Source organism: Spermophilus citellus, assembly GCF_964194105.1.
Source record: "Spermophilus citellus genome assembly, chromosome: 2".
Classification (NCBI taxonomy): domain Eukaryota; kingdom Metazoa; phylum Chordata; class Mammalia; order Rodentia; family Sciuridae; genus Spermophilus; species Spermophilus citellus.
The window spans coordinates 196,679,651-196,698,577 of record NC_138183.1 but is presented as its reverse complement, the minus strand read 5'-3'; the positions used below and the strand labels follow the sequence as shown (position 1 = coordinate 196,698,577).

Here is an 18,927-nt window from a genome sequence, read left to right as displayed (position 1 = left end):
TAAATATAGCAGCACATTGAAAAGACTATACACCAAGACCACAATAGGATTTATATTGGAATGAAAGGATGAATTAACATATGAATACGGGTCAATGTGATATACCACATTAATGGAATGAAGGACAAAACCACTGATGCAACAAAAGCATTTTACATGATTCAATGTCTGTTAATGAAAAAAAAACAACATTCAACAAACTAGGAAAAGTAGAAAACTACCTCAACATAATAAAGACCATTTTCTAAAAAGCCACAGTCACCACTTCTAACCCAACGTAGTATTAGAATCCTAGCCAAAGCACTTTGGCAATGAAAAGAATTTTTTAAAAAATCCACATTGGAAAGAAGAAAATAAAATTATCTCTGGTCACATAGGATATGATTTTGTATATAGAAAGCCTAAAACATTACATGTGTGTGTGTGTGCACGAGCGCACACACACACACACACACACACACACCTGCTAGAATTAATAAATGAATTCAGCAAAGCTGCAAGATACAAAATAAATGCACAAAACCCAGCTGTGTTTCCACTTAACATAGCATCACAGAAAATAAAATATTTTACAAGCTACTCAAGGAGGGAGAATATTTATACACTTAAATCTACAAAATATTGCTGAAAGAAATTAAAGAGAAAACACATAAATAATAAGACATGATATCTATGGATTAAAAGATGTAATATTGTTAAAATGTTCACATCACACAAAGCAATCTACAGATGCAATGCAATTCTATGAAAATCCCAATGACATACATCACTGAAATGAAACTTTTCCCCTAACATTCCTATAAATCCCAAAGGATCTTGGAGAGCAAAATTAATTTTGGAAGAAAAAGAAAAAAGAAAGTTGAAAGATGTACACTTCCTGAATTCAAAACATATTACAAAACTATAGTAATCAAAGAGTGTAGTACGAGTTAAAAGACAAATAGACCAGAAGAATAGAACCATGAGCCAGAAATAAACCCTGGTACATATGGTCAAATGACCTTTGAAAGGATGCCAAGGTCACTCAATGGGGAGATGACAGTATTTTCAATAAATAGTGGTGAGGAAACTGAGTATCAAAATGCAAAAATTTAAAGGGAATATTTATCCTACACATCATAAAAATTAACTCAAAATGAACTACCTAACAATATGTAAGACCTAAAACTCTAAATCTGCTTGAAGAAAACACAGGAGGAAGCTTCTGACATTAGATTTGTCAAAGATCTCCTTTGATATGATTCCAAGAGATGCAAAGATAGAAAACAGGACTTGTTCAAACTTTAAATCTTTGTGCATCAAAGAACACAAATAACAGAGTCAAAAAGACTGGGAGAAACATTTGCACATTATGTATCTGATAAGAGAATATCCAGAATACATTAAGAACATTTACAACTCAACAATGAGAAAATCTAATAATCTGATTTTAAAATGGCAAAATAAGGTAAAGGTTGAAGCTCAATTGTACAGTGCTTTCTTAGAATGTGTGAGGCCCTGAGTTCAACTCCTAGCACCCACCACAAAAATGGGTGGGGGTGAGGTGACAAAGTACTTGAAAAAATGTGCTTCAAATAAATGACCAACAAGAATATGAAAAGATGTTCAACATCACAAATCATCAGAGAAATGCAAGTCATCAAACTACAATATCTCTTCACATCATTTAACAACAACAAAAAAAAATGCTAGAAAAAAATATAGCCATCAGTAAGGATGTAGAGAAATTAGAATCCTTGGTCACTGTTGGTAGGATCGTGTTTTAGTCAGCTTTTTCATCACCAAAAAGACCTGAGGAGAACAATCAGAGGAGGAAAAGTTTATTTGTGGCTCATGATTTAACACTGGCTCACTTTATGCTTTGAAGATAGCCTTTGTTTCTCTGCCACTGCAATTTATTTTTAAAACAGACCTATTTCTTTCTCTTCCTCTCTCCCTTCTCCTCCCTAATCTCTCCCCATCCCTAATCTCATGGGAAATAGGATTACCTTTCTTCCCCATCCTAGGTAGAGTTATCTGTCCCTGAGTACACATCCACCCTAGGAATAAAGTAATCCAGACTTTGCGGATGACACCAGAAGATCTCAGAAGTGACTGTCCCAAAATAACATCTGAATTACAACTCCAGACAGAAAACATGTGGAATGCAGCCTTTGAGTCACCTCTTTAAAAAGCCCCCTGTTTCTGCTGATCCGCAGAATCACAGCTTTTGGGACAGGAGTCCCCTATGTTTTTCATTTGCTAGGAAAGCAATAAACCTTTTTTTTTTCTCTCAAAAACTGTGTCCTTGTTACTGGATTAACATCAGGGACAAGGACCAAGCTTTTGGCAGCAGCTGGGTTAGGGAACAGTAGAAAACCCTAGAACTGAGCATCAGGATTCTTGAATGCCTTAGGAATGTGAAATTGACCAAGGGGCAAAGAGTGAACAATGGAAAAATCCTGTGAGAGAAAATTAAATGATCAGATATATTCTGTACAAAAAGAGGAGGAAATGGAGAACTGGAGACAAAACAAAGTTAATGCAGCACAAATGATGTGTGGAAAAAGGTAGAAGAACAAGTTGTAGGATTAGTATAGTACCATGGAGACCCAGCAAATAGTCAGGAGATGTAACAATAACTTTATAATTTTTATCTGCCAGAGTCAGATGGTAGTGCAGAAACATGTTAGTTTGAGAGACTTAATGAGTCACCTTTCGTCCATTTTTAATTACTTTGAATGGTTTATTATAAATAGTCTCCCTGCTTCTGTCTGTCAAAGTCCACCCTTACTCTACGTGGCAGTGGAAATACATTTTTAAAATCATGAACCACATCCTCACACTCCTCTGCTTTAAAAATACCCCGATGATATTTTCATGCACTTAAAATACAAATTCCTAACCATGTCTGATGACACCATCTGGCAAAGACCAGTAAATATCTTCAGTGCTCATGCAATTGTTTTCCTTTTTCCCTTTAGTCCAAGACACTTTCTGGCTCCTCAGAAACACCAAACTCATTGCCTTGCTGCCTTCATATTGGCTGAAACTCTTTTCCTCCATATCTCCACATGAGTGGTCTGTTCTCAGCATTTAGGTCTCTGCTTAAATATCACCTCTTCTGAAATGTTACCCTTTGTATAGAATTCAGCTGCTCTCCATTTAGGATCGTTTTTTGATTGTTTCATAAGCCCTGTAAAGATTCAACTGGACTTGTCATGACTAGTTTACTCTTTTATTTTCTGTCACTCCCTACTGGAATGTGAAATCCAAAAAGAATCTCACATCCCTTATTTACTACCATGTCCTAGAAAAATACCTGGCATATATCAGGTGCTCAAACCATCTGTTGAGTGAGAGCCAATTCAGAGAGCAAAGAAAGAAACAGAGATTAATGTGGAAATACTGTAAGAAATGGGAGTTATGTTTTATGCTGAGTGTAGCACTAACATTATTACTACACCTGTTTTACTGATGAGAATAATGAAGATCAGAAAGGTGAAGTAGCTGATCCACATCCTCATAGAGAGAAAGTAGGAAAGTGAGGATCATCACTCAGATTCAGCTAGATCTGAATGCCACAGCACCATATGGTGGTCTCTGAAAGGTAGTATAAAAGGATAGACATGTCCTTCTAAGAAAAAGAAAAAGAAGGACCTAGGGATAGTTTCATTCTGAGCCACCCTCTAAACCATTAGGGCAGATTTACTTGTCGTGTTAATAAATTACTGCCTTAATGTCCAGGATATCAATCTGCAGATAAACAAAAGGCCCTGAAAAGGAAAGACAGCCTTGTATCGCAGGGCCATGAACAGATAGGAAAAAGTACATTTAATTGAAGGAGGATCCTAAGTCAGGAACTGGATAAAAGCTGCGCAGGTTCTGAGGAGCTAAAGCCAATTTAATTAATATAATTAATATCCCCTGCTCCATTTACCATGGAGTTAAACTAGAGTTGGTATGTTTGATCCAGGCCCAACGGACCATACCAGCTGAAGTGGTCTGGAAAAAAATGGGAGGAGGGATGCAGTAACCTGAATCCTAGGGATGTTTGACTGTACCCCAGGGATAAAAAGATTAAGGCACCGTCTCCTGAAAGGGACTATAGGAGTGACAGGGACCAGCCAGGGTAAACCTGCAATATGGGATATGGTTACCCAGGCCTGTTGCAGGGATTACAGGGACAAAGCACCCCTGGAAGGTCAGAGGGAGGGAGGAGCAATAGAAGGTATGGCACACAATGAGTGCCCAAGCTGTTTACAGGGATTTGAGTGATCATGCCCAGAGTGTGACAGAAAACCACAAACTAGGATACACGATCCAGGGCATCTATTAAGAACAAGAGATGATAGGAAAATAAGAAACGGCAGAGGACAGAGGGAAGAAATAAAATTGAGTCAAAATAAATGGGCCAGAGGAGAGAGAGGAGACCAAGGCAAACTTGCTGATATATTTTAGAGAGATCTAACTTTCTATGAAATAGTGTGCACATGGCCAGAGATGGCCATCAGACCATAAAAAGGATTAAGAAATCACTCTATAGCCCAAGGGGTCTTGAACTTGATTATGGCCTGACCCTGAAGTTACAAAGCAAAGTGAATAAGTGATCCTGACAGAGATAGAGCCTGTGACCTTGGTGTTATTAACACCATGTGGTACCACACTGAGCTAATGGCAATTAGTTAAAACCAGAAGCTGCAAAACCAAAAGATGTCCCTGAGGACTGAGCCCAAGGCACTCTCTGCAGCTCATTAGCCACTGTCTGAAAAAACAAAACAAAAAAAAAGAACAGAAAGGGGTTTTGATAATGATCAAAGAGTAGATCGGTCAGAAGAAGACAGGGCATTAGGGTTTATGAGTACCAGACTAATGTGAGATGGTGGGGGGGCCTGCTTCATGGGCTGTGAGAGCAGGACTGGATGGTAGGGATGGAGGGATTCTTCCATTTCTGCAGCAGTTTTAAAGGTCATCATGGTCCTTCTGATGGGCAGAATAGCAGGCTCTTAACTAACCACATTCTCACCTTGGCTCCCCCATGGGGCTCTGGCAAAGAGAGAATAAACACCTGTGCTCTCCTTTCCTGTACCCCACATCCCATCTCCAACCCCCCAGATACGGTACAGAAACAGTGACATAAACACTACAATGTATGAGGGTCGCTGAGAGAAACTATGTGTGGTGAGTGAACTGCAAAAGGGAGAAACCCACACGGGAAAGAAGAATGAGATAGGGTGAGGGTGAGCAACTAATGGGGAGAGGCAAGGAAGTGGGGAGATGACAAAGGAAGAGAGAAAAGAAGGTGAGAGAGGAGTGAAAACGGCTCTTTTTAAAGCCAAGAAGGACAGGAAGGAGACAGGGAAAAGATCCTTCTCAGAAAGTTACTTTGGTTTTTGGCAAATTAAAAAGGAGACTGGGGATAAGAAATTAGGCTGGGGCAGATGGAAAGAAAAGTATGGAGCCCTTAGTGGAAGATATAGAACTATGGGCAATGAGAGGAATATGTGTATAGGCGTATTTCTTTGGGACAACTCATGGAATTCAACAAATTTATATCAGGTGTAATGGGTAGAGGCTGTTTGTATAAAAATGAAAAACATAAAAGTTAGTCTCTATGTTCAGATAGCTCATGATGTAATAGCAAGGCCTGAAAAGGGTTACAATAGTGTGTTGCTTTTTGCTATAAAGATGCCTGAAGGTTGTATATAAAGATGGTAGAAAGAGGGGTGGGTGATTCATCTGAAGGGGAGCAATAGATGAGAATGTCCAATAGATCTGGTGGCATAAGTTCTGGGAAGGTAAAATTGGGTCATGAAATGGAAAATGGGGAGAAAGCAGCTATAGTTGTGTGTGTGTGTGTGTGTGTGTGTGTGTGTGTGTGTAAATAAAGGTCAGAGCTCTGAAGCATCATGGAGTATTTCAAATTGGGTGAAGGCCTCTAGACAAAGAGATAAATGGCTCTAAAATTGAATAACATTCTTTAGAAATAGAAAGTCTTTTAGAGCAGACTTTGATGGACAAACTTTTGACTGAGAGCTGTCTCAAAAACTTACTATGGACAAAGTCCTGGATGGTGATTTTAGGAACCTTGAAAATTCAGTGGTGCTATTTTCTATCCCTAAATCTGAGCTGATTGTTTTGCCTTCCTGCCCCAATGATAATCTGCTGAGGTCCTTGTCCCAGGTTTTTCAGAGTAAACCTGAATCCCATGGACATCCCCAGTGAAGATATAATACGAGAAGTAATAGGGAGATCCACCCTAACTATTGTCTTGTATTCCAACCACCCACAAAGATTGGAAGCTAAGAACATTTAAGACCTATAACTTAGCTTGTCATTTGTTCCCTAGGTAGTGTTATTGCTCAACCTCAGATGCTGTGCTTCCTCTGTTGGTGGTGGTGGTGAAAGCTGTGCTTGCTCTATGCATAGGTACTTTGTTGTATCCATATTTCATGATGTATTTGATTTGATATCTTATTGTTAAGTAATTTATGTGATATATCACCTGTCCCCAGTGGAATGCTTGATGAGTAGCACTGCAATTGTCTCTCTCAGTACATTCAGAGTTAATATGAAGACAAGTGGGGGTTCTGCGGGACATGGAGAGACAATCATTGCCTTGGAGATAAGCCCACTCTCTCACCCATTGTTTCCTACTCTGGTCAATCTCTAATGGGTCAACTTCCAGGGAACTGATGCTATAGATTCTATCACATTGTCTACCTCTTAAGCCATTCAAATCCTGCAGCATATATCTGCAACCAAAGATGCTGTCTGACCCATGCTCTTCAATGTCCATCTAAATACTGAAGAGAATTTTGATGAAGAGACTAATAGCAAAGACTAGATCTGGACACAAATTATAGTGAGCAAATTTTCCTCTAACATCTGCCATCCTCAAGTAGCTGCAAAGTTCACTCCATTACACCAAAATCAAGTTCCCTTATAACAAAATACTCTATACTCCATCCATTTATTAGTCTCAGCATGTATTTCAGATTGCAGTAAACTACTCTGATAATGTATAACACTTTTTTTCTATCAAAAAAATGTTTTCAGTAATTTGCAAATGTTGGCAGTGATGACTTTAATTTCAATTTCAAATCCACAAAAATAAATTTATAAAAATAAGATTTCACTTGGACATTTACTAGGAATCTACCATATATTGAAAGGAAAATAAGAATGACCTATTAATTTGTGATATGAAATATTATCACAAGGAATGTTTATTAATTTTGCATTTACATGTATAAATTATGCATGTATGGATGTTGCATATTGAAGGGATGTTTATGAACTCTTAAAAATATATGTGTGTGAGAAGGTAGGAGTTACTAAATGTCTGCATAGGTGTTTCTGTAAAAATTGAGTCTTTGTATTTACCTGTTTGTAATTGTTCAAGGCAGCAAGAGATTGAGTAAGAGCATTATTATTCAGGATTTATAGACATATGAGTGTGTATATGTGTGTGATAATAAAGTACACAAGTGCTTCATGTACAGGTGCTTTGGTTTCCACTGCCTTTTTATGTGATTACATGAATACATACATTTCAAAAGTGCATTTGTTTTAAAGAATGATCATGTGTCTGTTGTTTTTATAACTTTGTGATATGAATAGAAATGTACATTTTTATTTTAATTTGATATACATTTGCCTTAAAATAGTTCTATGAATATAAACATTTTTACATGTGTATATGTGTGTGTATGTTTCTGTATATGAATTTTGTTAAGTGTATATAAAATGTTTGATATGAGTAGTTGTGCATATGTCAGTTTTATATGCACATTGATTACTAAATATATATATATTTATGTGTAAATGTTTATCTTTTATGCTAATTAGGTGTCTATGGAGGACTTTTGAAATTCTGGGAAGGGGTGAACCTGTCTAATGTAAAAGTTCTTATGCAGTGACTTAAATAGTCCCATCTAAACCTCATAGGTTATTAATGACAGACAGCTGCCCCAAACCTCCTTTTTAATTTACCTTATATCAAGCACACCCACAATCTGACATGTTTTTTAACAAGAAGAGTGTTCTGTGAAATGTGTGTTTTGCATCAGGGCCTTAATTTTCCTAAATGTAAGCCCAGTCACTCAGAGCTACATCTAGAGTATACTTTACACAGAGCGGCAGAGATTCCAAGAGCCAAGAGAATGGAGGGGGAACTAGATATGTCTGGGAGAAAGGACTACACTAAAGGAAAGATTGGCATTTTGGAGAAAGATATATGAGGTGTAGATGAAGGGCAGATAGGGACGTTTTGAGGAAGGAATAAGTAGCTGAATGTATAGTTCAGAAAAAGTGACCAAATCCAGAAAAAAATTTAGAGAAACAGTGTCATATTGACATGTTAAAGGTTTATGAAATTTATTTAATTTGAGGTTTAAAGTATACCAGGAACAGGATTCATAGAAATGAATAAATAAACATTCATTTGGGAAGGTGCAATTCATTGAGGAGAAAGGCAAAGAAATACTAATAATTGAGGAAGACAGAGAAAAAAACACACACTGTACCCTCGTGTGACAGCACAGGGTAAAGACCCATCCCCGATGTATGTTTCAGCAAAGCTGGTCAGCAGGGGATTTAGGGAAAAGAGGAGCAATGTCTGAGCTGCAGATTGTGACGCCTGTGAGATGTAAGGATACAGAGAGGGAGGAAATTCCTCTTGTAAAATATAATATTTGAAAGTATAAAAACCAATGACATCTGAGGAAACCAAGTAGTTCAGGAAGGCTCAGATACCTGGATCAAAATACAACAGAAATGAGTTAAGAAGTGATGGGTGTCTAGGCCCAGGCGGTGAGGATGTTTCTGTAACTAATCAAGAGTGACCTTTAAGCTGGGGGCACATATCTGTAGCCCCAGCTACTTTGGAAGCTAATGTGGAAAAGATGACTTGAGTTCATGATAGGAGAAAAGCAGTAAAAAAAAAATTAGAGCATTTGCTGTTGTTGTTGTTGTTGTTTATCAGAGAGTTTTAAGAAAGATGCTACAGCCATAGTATCAGATTGCTAATGAGAAATAGCACTCAGTCATACAGGAATGGATACAAAGGAAGGATTAGAAGGCAAAAGGATTAGCATCAGGGACTGGAGTAATGCAAATGAAAGTCTCAGCAAAGACCACCACACTGTTGATGAGTAGAGTTAGATGTAGGTGAAAATTTTGAGTAACAACAGTAGAGCTCTCTAAATAATTAATAATGACTTTTTATATAATAACCCATCTTACTAAGAGAAAGTAAAGTATGAGGGTTGAGGCTAAAGTCTTCTTAGAATCTGTACTAGATTCAATATTGTTCATTACTAATTTGATCAGATCAATTTAATATGTGTTCTTCTGGGTCCATCTCTTAGCAGTTCCATAAAATGCTATCTGGGAGATAATGGCAGAATTTGGGAGGCTTGAAAAACATACAAGATGCCATAAAGAATAAATAATTTTAAAACTTTTTTAGACTCAGCAATTTCTCTTTATTATTAATCATTGAAACTATGATGCACCATGACCATTTCCCTGATGAATGAATTGTCCCCCTATGAATAACTCTATTCCTCTTGAAAACCACAGTTTTCCTATGCCTTTTTATGCATGTGAAAGTTTTTTGGTTGATATCTCAGAAGCTAAAATTGCCAAATCAAATGCACTTATTTCATTAGGATCTGCCACGTTACTCTCAGAAAGTCTACACAGTTTGACAGCTCTAATTCAAAGTAGTCTTAATAACCGTTCCTACCACTAGTTTTATCAAATTCTTTATTTTTCCCATATAACATGTAAGAGAGGATTTTATCATTTTTAATACATATCTTGTCAGTGACCATTGAGGTTGATTTTATTATACATTTGTTAGCATTTGTATTTATCCTTGTATAAATCACTCACTGTTCATATATGGCCAGATTTTATATTAGGTTTTCAATCTTTTCTCATTTATTTGTAATTCTTTTTATATTCCCAAATCTAATCTTTTGCTAGTAATGAAAATTATTAATATTTTCTATTCTGGGATTGTCTATCCCTTTCTGCCCGTATCTTTCAACAATATATATGATATACATTTTCATATTATTTGTTTTAATTTGACATTGCCATGATTACTGATATCTTAATTCATGGTTTGAATTTATCGTGTTTAGTTTTGAATAACTATTTTGCCTGATATGATAAATATCTTATATTTGTATACAAATTTCAGGATGAACTCATCAAATCCTACAAAAAGGCCTGGTGGCCCTTTGTGAGGAATTTTTATGAGTAAAGATCATTTTAGGGTAATTAATATTTTAATTGTATTGAGACTTCCAATCTGTAAATAAAAAATATTCCTGCCTTTATTTAGAACTTCTTTAATAATTTACCATTGTGTGTTTCAGAATAAGAATTTTGTATTATTTTATAAATTTTCCTGTTCTTTTTTATTTTAATGCTATTATTAATACAATTATTTCCTTAATATTATTTTTAGATTGTTCATTACTATTGATGTTTATAGGTTGATTTTGTATCCTATAACCTTAATAAGCTCATTGATGAGTTTTATCATCTTTTTTTGATGGATTCATTAGGATTTTCTACATATAGATTCATGTCATTTGTAGTTAGAGGTAAAATACCATATATACCTTTCAAAACTGGAAACTTAAATTGCTTGTTTAAATGTATTATCTGGACCCTTCAGTATAATTTGGAATCAAAGTGGAAAGAGCATATTTTCTTAACTCTAAATCTTAGGATGGAAACAAATTTCATACAGTTACATATGATATTTTCTTAGATTATTCATGGATGCATTTTATGAGGCTGAAGAAGTTCCTTTTTATTTCTAGCTTTAGAAAAGTTTTTATGTAAAGAGTGGTTTATAAGAACTGAAAATAATATTTTGCTTTTTTGTGTCTATTGATATGACCTTAGAGATTTTGTCATTATTTTCCTCTTAAGATGGGTATTATATTAATTTATTTTAAAATGTAAAACCAATACTTGTATTTCTGGGATAAAATCCGCTTAAGCACAGTAAATAATTTCCCTTATATGTTGTTGAATTTTATGTTGCTAATATTATGATAAGCATTTGCATATTTATTATGACAAATAAATATTTATAGTTTTCTTTCTGATGTCTTTATTTAGCTTTAGAATTGAGATCACATTATACTGCTTAATTGAGTTGGAATTTACAAAGCCTTCTATTTTTTTCCAAAGGAGAAAAATTGTTTAATTTTCTATATGTAAATCTTATTACAGTTTAAAGAAACAGTTTGAAATCATTTTTCAAGCTGCAGGGAGAAGCCACGCTCTAGTGAGGTAGATTGACAGGTTTGATAATTACTATAGAATTGGTGGAAGCTGTGAGATTAGCATGGCTTTTTTCAAAAATTGGTGCACTAAATTATACATAATAGTGGAATTCATTATGACATATATATACATGCACATAATATAATTTTATCAATCTTATTCCCAGAACTTCCTTTTCCCTCCTCTCTTCCCTCCCCTTCATCCATTTGCTCCACTCTACAGATCTCCCTTCTATTATTATCACTGTCATCATTGTTATTATTTTGGTGCTTAGAATTTTGTAGATAAGCAGATTCACTGAAATATTTTCATATATGAACATAGCAAAATTTGGTAGATTTTGTTTCCCAATAAATCTAATATCCTCCCCTTTTCCCTTCCTCTCAATCCCCTTCTTCTACTCTTGACATCCTTTCAATTTTTGAGAAAATCTTTCTGAAATTTTCCCTCTCTCTCTCCTCTCTCTTTCTCTATCTCTCTTTCTCTATCATCTCTCTCTCCCCTCTTTTTCACTCTCTCCCCCATATATAATTCACGTAGTGCTATCTTTCTCTGTCTGGCTTTTTTCACTTAGTTTAATGTCTTTTGAATTCATCCTTGTTATCACAAGTAGCAGGATTTCCTTCTTTCTTAAGCCTGAACAATACTCATATTTTCATTATCCATTTGTTCATTGAAAGACACTTAGGTTGATATCTCTTTGAGATAATGATTTTCATTTCTTTGGAAGATACAAGGAAGTAGGATTGTTGAATCATGTGGTAGTTTTATTTATAATTTTAGAGGCACCTGCTTATGGTTTTCTTAAAACACTGTAACTATGCTTATCTACATTCCAACCAACAATGTGTAAATGTTACTTTTTCTTCACTTCCATGCCAATATTTATTTATCTCAAGTTTTGATTGTTGATGTTTTATAACTACTATGGTACAAGTTCAGATTGATAAGTTAATAACCTCATTTCTGATATGGGTATTTTTAAGCCATAAATTTCCCTGAAAGCCCTGTACTAGCTGCATACTATAATTTTGAAAATTTGTGTTTTAATTTTTATATGATTCAAAATGATTTTTATTTTTCTGATTAACTTTACTTTGATCTGTTAGTTGTTTGGAAGTGTTGTTTAAAGCTCAAATTTCTTGATTTTGTGGATTTCTAACTTAATTTCATTTTACCCTTTGGTAGAATTTAAATATTTTTAAACCTATTGAGACTTTTTTTCTCCCACAGTCTTTAATATGTCACACAGAGCATTCCCTGTGTTCATGAAAAGAATATTAATTTGCTGTTCATCTCCAACAATATGCAGGTGCATATAAATTTTAAAAATTAAACTACCATATGATCCAAAGAAATATCTATCCAAAGTAATAAAAATCTTGTTTAAATATAAATATATATATATATATGTATAATCTTGTGTTTTATATATATATATATATATATATATATATATATATATATATATATATATATAATCTTGTGTTTTATGCACACACACACATATATATATATAAAATACACATAGGTCTCCAATTTAATGATGTTTCTTTTCTGATTTTTAACTTTACAGTGTTGCAAAAGCATCACCATACAACCACTCCATTTTTCAAGTTTAGTATAGTATTCAATAAATTACATGACATATCCAATACTTTATTATAAGATAGTTTTGTGTTAGTTGACTGTGCCCAGTTGTAAGCTAATACGAGTGTTCAGAGCATGGGTAAGGTAGGGTAGACTAAGCTATGATGTTCACTCAGCACACTGGGTGTATTAAACACCAACGGTATTTTCAACTCACAATGAACTTACTAAAACACAATCCCATTGTCAGTCAAGAGGCATATGTTAAAAATAAAAGCAAGAATGCATCTGTGTGTATATACATATGTAAATAGGTATACATATAATTTATATATATATATATATATATAATATATATATAAACAATGCATTGCTATAATTATCTCCTCTCATAATCTATTTCAAGGAAATTTCGATAAATTTTTAACATATTTCTATTTAACATATTTATAGAGTCCTTTATATTACCCATATATTTACTTTTTTCTGTACTCCCTATAAATCCCCAACTAGCCTCCTGCCTATGGCTTCCTACAGAAAGAATCATAACCTCAGTATAGTAAGTAGCTGGCCACCACTACCTGTTTGCCACCAAGTTAGCAGTGGCAGTGCTCCAACTCAAGGAAGGCCCTAACTTCAGGCAGCTAGAGCAAAGCCCTGGGGTTTCCTTTGACCACTGATGAGAGAGCTGGAGACAGTGGATGATTAGAGTAACTCTCAGTTGAATGCCAGGAACATGGCTGTGATGTCCTAATATTGAGTAGCTATATTGAATAGGTTGATGTCTTTGATGGGCAAAGTGCAAAGTTCTGAAATGGGTGTGATTGACAGTCAGTTCATGGATGCTATAAGCTGCTTTGGGGAGGAGAGGATTTGTCACTCAGTCATGCCAGAAATGAATAACTGGTTTTCATTCCTCTTTCACTGTCTTCTCTTAGATTGACTAAGGTCTTTCTTATATTTGTTTTTCTTCTTCAGTTTGAAAGTCTTTACATTGTATTTTAAGATTTTACCTTTATATTTTAGGACAAGCACCTTTAGAATTTTTTTAAAGTCTCAGATTAATGTGTATCCATATCATGTCCCTTGAGAACATAGTATGTTTGTATTTTGCTTTAGTCTACCATCCAGTTTTTATTGTCATTTAGTACAGAATCTTACTCCCAAATTTTCTGGGCTAGGAGAGAGAGGTACGACTATAGTGTGTGACCAATCCTTCTTATTGAAATTATAAGTAATATTTGGATAATACATATGTAATGAGACTAATGTCAAGGCTTTTATTTTGGGAACTTGATCAGTGTTGATGCCCCTAAATGACCTGTTAAGCAAGAGATCTACCATTGTCTATGCCTTTGTTGTCATTTTCCTCAAATTTTCTCCTGAGGAAAATAGAAGGAGTTTTAAAATTGATGTGTCAAATTATTTGAATTTAAGATATATAAGCATGCCAATATATTTTTGATTCATCAGCTTACAGAATTTACTTGAAGTCATGAGAATAGATAAGACCATTGAGGAAAAAGGAAGAGAGCCAAGGAAGATCCCTCAAAAATACCAATGTATAAATTTTTTGTTCACAGCAAGGTCAACTGTGAGATTAAATTCTGATGGGGAAACTTAAAAATAAACAGAGAAAGGAGATTCATAGCAGACAAAGCTCACTGAGAAATAAATTGCTTAGGAAAAATGAGTGCCTCTTCCTTTAGAAGTGAAGTGGTAATTGATAACCTTAATGAGAGCAGGTAAAGTAAGCTAAATGTGACTGCGTTAAGGCAGCACATAAGACAGATTTCTTGGGGTTGAGAGAAGGAGAAAAAAGCCACTATGGGAATGTAGACCCTTTCCTCCAATGCTTGTCAAAAAGTGAGGGAGTTTAATTAAGAAACAGAGAGGCAGGGTTAAAGGACTATGGAAAAGTTTTGGGAGAGAAACAGCTGTTTAGAGAAAGTTCCAAGGCAAGGGCTGGGTATTCATTGACTATTAGAATGAGTGTGTGCACAGCGAGAGAGTGTATCCACGTGAGTAAGTGTGTGGCAGGAGAGGGGTGAGACAGGCTGAGGTAGATGGCATCATGTAGACATGTCACCAAATTAAGTGCATCTATTTTTATGTTTCAGAGTTCAAATTGTGGACCCTGAACTATGTCCACACTGCTCACCCAGGTAATCCCCAACAGCAGCACGTCAATGGCTCCTACCTTCCTGCTCGTGGGCATGCCAGGCCTGTCAGCTGCACCATCCTGGTGGACAATACCTCTCATTGCTGTCTACCTTCTCTCTGGCCTGGGCAACAGTACTATCCTCTGTGTCATCGCCCTGGAACCCACCCTGCATCGTCCAATGTACTTCTTCCTCTTTCTACTTAGTGTGTCTGACATTGGCTTGGTCACATCCTTAATGCCTACCTTGCTGGGCCTGGCCCTTGCTGATGCTTATATTGTCCCTGCCTCTGCCTGCCTCCTTCAGATGTTCTTCATCCATGTCTTTTCTGTCATGGAGTCCTCTGTCTTGCTTGCCATGGCCTTTGACCGGGCACTGGCCATCTGCCGCCCTCTCCACTACCCAGCACTACTCACCAATAGCACTATTAAAAAGATTGGCATGGCAATTGCTTTCCGATGCCTGGGCCTCCATATGCCCTTGCCATTCCTCCTGGCCCATATGTCCTACTGTCGCCCACAGATCCTCACACATTCTTATTGCTTGCACCCAGATGTGGCCCGTCTGGCTTGCCCAGGAGCCTGGGGAGCAGTCTATAGCCTTTCTGTGGTCCTGTCAGCCATGGCATTAGACCCTCTGCTTATTTTCTTCTCCTATGGCCTGATTGGCAGGGTGTTACAAGGTGTAGGATCCAGCGAGGATCGCTGGAAGGCTGGTCAAACCTGTGCTGCCCACCTCTCTGCTGTGCTCCTCTTCTACACACCTATGATCCTCCTGGCACTCATTAACAGGCTCAAGCTGCCACTCCCTCAGCCTGCCCATACTCTTCTCTCCTATGTCCACTTCCTACTTCCTCCACTGATAAACCCTGTCCTTTATAGTGTCAAGATGAAGGAAATTAGAGAGAGAATACTCAAGAGGTTCCAGCCCAAGAAGGTGGGTTGTACTCAGTGAGGAGGGTGTCCCTCCATATTTGGTGGTAGAGGGCTTCTGCTACAAAGGCTTCTATGACTGCACTCAGTTCACCACACATAAAATGGCCATTCAAGTGAACAAGTGCCCGTGAATGGATGACTCTGCCTGACCCTAGAAGTGTGCATATGTACATTGAAGGAAAAAGTCCAAGAGAATGGAAGAAATCCACCTTCTTTGCATTAAAAAGGGCATAAAAAGGACCAAATTCCAGATCTTCTCACAACCATGGAAGAGTGTGGCTGTTATTGTTCAGTTGTTGTTCATTGACTTTCTCTGTCTATACCTTAATAACTGAGGAAGCTGGAGAAGTTCAAAAAGCTGCACAGTAAAAGAGAGAACAGCAGCATTCTGCCCAGCTGGATGGGGATCTTCCACTTGTGTTCACCCCAATAAATAGTGTACTCACTGATCCTCAGGATTAAATGAAGGAGGATATAGTAAGTCTCTCATTTAGTCTCTTCAAACCAAGAATAGGCCATATAACTGATTGGGCTGGAAAAAAGAAACAGTTGATATTTTTCATCTGTTATCTGGTTTTCAAAGTGTTTATTTTTTAATACGTGCATATTTGTTGTTAAAATTTTATGATTAATAAAAATAGAAGAAATAAAAATCACCTTGAATTATATCATCCAGGTTTAAGCATAATTACCTTTTAGTGAATATTAAGAAATACAATGTCCATATAAAAGTAATCTCACATGTTGTATGTGGAGTTATTTATCTTAATTCTTTATTTCTTAGTAGCTGTATTACACACACACACACACACACACATCCTGAGGATCAAAGTGGGCACACTGCACTTAACCTTCACTGTGCATTTGAGCATGGGCACATGATTCACTCTTTTCAAATAGGATGTTAATGCATGTAATAAGAGCAGGGGCTTCAATGTGATTTTTCAAGGAATTTTACTTCTTGTAATAAATAGTGCTTCCTTAGTTGATTCTGCCAGAATAAGACACAAGGTGCAGACCTGAGTCAGATCCACAGCCTGTGGCCAGTCCCTGCCACTTGGATACTGACTCAGACCCACCAAGTCAAAGCAGCCTATGTCAGAGGAACCCTTGTCAACTTAATGACCAGTGAACATTACAACAAATGCTTTAGTTGCAAGCAAGTGAGGTTGTATGGTTACTATGCAGCACAAGAAGACAACGTAATTTTATTCTATAAAGATGGTTAATATCCTGATTTTTTTCTTTATGTAAATACAATTATTAATACACGAATATGAGTAACTTACCTTGTTTGTAGCACAATGTTTGAATAACATTGTACATGTATTTCTGCATCTGTTTTTTTCTTAAAGTTAAAATCCCTCCAAATTTATTGGAATGGATTTAATTCATTCAAATGACTACATGATACTTGAAGTTATGAGTTAATTATAGTTTATTCAACTGTTTTCTGTTAATGGATATTAGAAATGTATTTTATGTTGCTCCAAACCATTTTTCATGAGCCTTATTATGCAGTTCTCCATGTGTATTCATGTTAATATCTCTTTAAGATTGATTTCTAGATCACTGCTCTTTTTAAATGACTGAACATTTTTTAAAATTTCAATATATGGCATTTTCCCAAAAGACCTTATCAATTCATATTTTTACACTTAGAGGAGAGTCTTTTTTCCCCATAGTCACTAAAATTGACTGTTCTATACTTTCAATTTCTCATCAGTTTTGTTATTAAGAATTATACTTTATTGTGCTCAATTTACTTTATTTTATATTTTTCAATTAGTGAAAAAGAATGTCTTTCACATATCTATTAATCATTTTGTTTCATTTTTCATAAGGAGCTCATTCAAATAAACTTCATTCATTTTTCTGTTTGGTTGTTTATGTTTTAAATATAAATTTGCAGAAGGTAAGTTTTAAGCTTTTCCCATTCTAATATTTGTGCATGACCTTGTTTAACAACCAATTCAACAAATAGTTCTTTGTATAATTCCATCCACCTTCATTTTCCTTTAAAATTTTTGGTTCATGTGTTACTTTGAAACAGATGTCATTGAGCCGGTAGTGTAACCCAGTGAGTGGTAAAGCACTTGCCTACCATTTTGAGGCCCTGGATTCTATCCTCAGCACTGAAACCAAAAGTATTTTGATTCCTAGATTCTACATATGGTCTGTTATGCCTTTTTCTAAAATTGTCGTAATAGTTTCACAATTTTAACTTTTAGTGTTTTCAATATCAGAAGTCTAAAATTATATTAAACAATTATACTAAGAAAGTTATATTAATCATGCATATGTACTTAGACTGCTAGGCCACACAACCTAGCTTAATCATGCAAATGTACTAATGGTAGAATCATTTATTAAATCCATTCTTTTATTTTCACTGAAATAAAAAACTATGTATATAAGTGTTTAATTTTATCCATCCATCCATAATTTAGCTAAAAATGTGGTATAAAACAATCTCATTCTAATAAAACTTCAGGATTCTAGGAGGAATTACTTATTTATAGAATAAATTTAAGGGAATAAACATTGATAGATTTTCATATTCAAGAATGTATGATAGATGTCTCAGAAACAGCTATTCTATATTACTCAATAAAATTTTTGGCTTGGGTTAAATGAATTTCTATGTATTTTATAAATGGTTTGTTGATATTCTAACAAAATATTTCTTTTCTTGCATTAATATGCTTAACTAATAATTACCACAAGCATTATGGCCATTTTATTTAAAATTTGTACTTTATTTGCACATGGAATATATAAGTAAAAAGAAATGATTGGTAGTTTTCCCAATATTCATATAAATTATGTAATTTTATTTTCTGTTTAATTCACTAACCTCCAAAACAATTGTGAAAGATAATTGTAAAAGTGAATGTTCAAATGTTGTTTCTGATTTTAATAGAAATTGCATTTGTGTTTATTAG

At 35.5% G+C, this 18,927-nt stretch overlaps 2 protein-coding genes across 2 annotated transcripts in view; one reads left to right on the top strand and one right to left on the bottom strand.

Annotated features, from left to right (window-relative positions):
* Positions 1-18,927, bottom strand: part of OR51T1 (olfactory receptor family 51 subfamily T member 1) — a gene marked incomplete at its 3' end in the record, with an annotated part of 135,866 nt that overhangs the window by 34,447 nt on the left and 82,492 nt on the right. The gene's annotated exons all lie outside the window — the stretch shown is intronic.
* On the top strand, positions 15,030-16,001 carry OR51S1 (olfactory receptor family 51 subfamily S member 1; the record flags this gene model as incomplete). Its single annotated transcript, XM_081280635.1, has 1 exon — positions 15,030-16,001. One exon carries the CDS (start codon positions 15,030-15,032, stop codon positions 15,999-16,001), a length of 972 nt encoding a protein of 323 aa, XP_081136761.1.